The sequence below is a fragment of the Phoenix dactylifera genome, chromosome 9 (assembly GCF_051530095.1).
Source record: "Phoenix dactylifera cultivar Ajwa chromosome 9, Ajwa_hap1_PhDact_Kaust_v1.1, whole genome shotgun sequence".
Lineage (NCBI taxonomy): Eukaryota > Viridiplantae > Streptophyta > Magnoliopsida > Arecales > Arecaceae > Phoenix > Phoenix dactylifera.
The window spans coordinates 29,443,023-29,445,328 of record NC_143198.1 but is presented as its reverse complement, the minus strand read 5'-3'; the positions used below and the strand labels follow the sequence as shown (position 1 = coordinate 29,445,328).

The 2,306-nt window shown below is 40.0% G+C and overlaps 1 protein-coding gene across 1 annotated transcript; it reads left to right on the top strand.

The window, feature by feature from the left end:
* The first annotated feature begins 804 nt into the window (after window positions 1-804).
* Window positions 805-1,703, top strand: LOC103722023 (uncharacterized). Its single transcript, XM_008812439.4, has 2 exons — window positions 805-858; window positions 1,242-1,703. The coding sequence occupies exons 1-2, from the start codon at window positions 805-807 to the stop codon at window positions 1,701-1,703; spliced, it is 516 nt and encodes a 171-aa protein (XP_008810661.4).
* The last annotated feature ends 603 nt before the right edge of the window (window positions 1,704-2,306 follow it).

The window sequence follows — 2,306 nt, the reverse complement described above, 5'->3', positions numbered from 1 at the left end:
GAGGGAGTGTTTCATACAAGCCCTGCACATTCCTCTGCTTATAGTTTTATATTAGTTCTGTAATTCAATTACATGGGTAAAACTGACAGCCTATGAGCTGATCAAATCGACAGTTTTTCATTTAGTACTCCACGAGACTTAAGTTAGCTAGGACAAATGGATGTATAAAATACCATGAGATGAGGTCATGATGAATAGAAACAACTCGTTGAATGGGTTCGCATAAGAGGGAAAAATGCAATTAGATCATATAAAATCCCAGTGCAACTGGTGAAAAGAATCTTTTCATTAGCACCAAAAAGGAGAGGCTGCATAAACATCTGACGTTTAAAATCTTGATTGGCTGCTCGTGAGTGATAACAAGTTGCGAGTTTGACAACTCCAACATTCCTTTTTTTTTACGAAAAATTCAGATCATTTCCATGAATTCAGTTGAGATACGTAAGAGATGCTGCCCTCCGTCTTACTCCACACGCACTTCAACAGTTTCTAGTTGCAACCTTGGCCTCAGCTGTTGCAACTTGTTCATGAATGCAGACCAAAGTCTATCAGCTGGCGAGATCCATCTGTATTTTTCCCTTGGTGAAAGGCCTCACTCATTGTGAAAAAAAGGGTCCTGTTAAAATCCTTACTTTTGCTTGATAGCACCCGCACCAACCTGGAGGTTCTTCCCCCTTGAACCTTTGCCTTCTACCTTTTGGTAGCCATGTGTTATCTATAAAAGGGCATGCAGGAAGCTAACTTACCTATCCATTAATGTAAAAAGCCATAGAAACAAAAGAAGCTTCATTTATTCGAGGAGCCATGCAGTCTAAGCTTTTCAGTAGAGAAGAAGAAAAGAACCTGCTTCCACCAAAGGTATTCATCATATGATGTATTATATTTCGTTATTGCCAACGGAATTGTTCATGGTTTAGTATCAAAATAAGCTAAGGGAATTCATCACTTATTCCTGATACTGGGAGAGTTAATATTTTTCTAAGCCTCATCTCTCATGTTGTCTGATGACCACTCTTTCCATTAGAAACATCAAGGTGGTGGGTTTCTTTTTTGTTGAAAAGGTGCTGGGTTTCAAGCTAACATGATCTCTCTCTCTCTCTCTCTCTGTATATCTATCTACCTTTCTCTCTCTCTCTCTGTGTGTGTGTGTGTGTGTGTGTGTGCTTGTGTGTATCATGTTATTTGATCATCCATTGCATTACTCAGTGCTTACTGCTGGCTATATATTTTCTATCTTTTAGACGGATCAAGGGCTACGGAGAGTGCACTCTGACATCCCAGTTAAGACTGATAACAATATCGAAGAATTGAACTGGGCCATGAGCACAAATGAAGTGGAGATGGTGGAGTGTGAGTGCTGTGGGATGTCTGAGGATTGCACCCCTACCTATATCTCCCGAATCAAAGAATTTTTCTGCGGCAAATGGGTCTGTGGCCTTTGTTCGGAAGCTGTAAAGGAGATGGTGAAGCGAACTCCTGCGCTGACCATGGAGGACGCTATAGACTCCCACACGGCTCTCTGCAAGAACTTCAATACCACCAGACTCAAGCTTAAGCTCTCCTTGGCCGGTGCAACGAGAGATATTGCAAGGAAAAGCTTTGAACGAAGAACTTCCAAGGACTCATATGGGTCCAAGATTTCTAGGACCGTCAGCTGTGGTGCTGTTTTGGACCGAAAGTTCAAACGGTCACCAATCCAGTGATCTAATGGTTATAGAATATTCAGTGCTTGTAGAATTACGGAAGCTATACATATAGGCTTGTGACAAAGTCCTTAAAGTGCTCTTTTTTTTCCTGCTATATGTAGTGGAAATTTGCTTTGTGGAGTTTATATGTTGGCTTCTGTATAATCTGCGGAGTGCACTACTGCTCCCATAGTTGTTCGTGTATCTCATTGGAGAACCTACCCGAGATCAGGATGTCTATTGACTACTCATAGAATGTACAAGTCTTCTACTTCTGTTAATCATGTATGTAAACTTGGTCTGCAAATTAAGGTATGTGATGGCAATCTTAAATTTAAAATCTCTTCATGGCATTATTTTTAACCAGCAGGCATGCTGATGACAATCAATAGTGCTGGTGCAAATGAGATGAAAATGAGACCTTGTATTAGATATTGCAGATATTTGATCTAATAAACATCATGCAGGAAAACTATCTAAGGTATAATTATCAAGTTAAAGTCATCTTGGTTTAGTGTTTTTATGTGTAGTTATGGGTTTGAAAATGTAGTTATGGTTTAGTGTTTGTTGCCTTGGCTTCTGTAATAAGCTGATGTCCGCTTATTAGCTGACTCATGATCT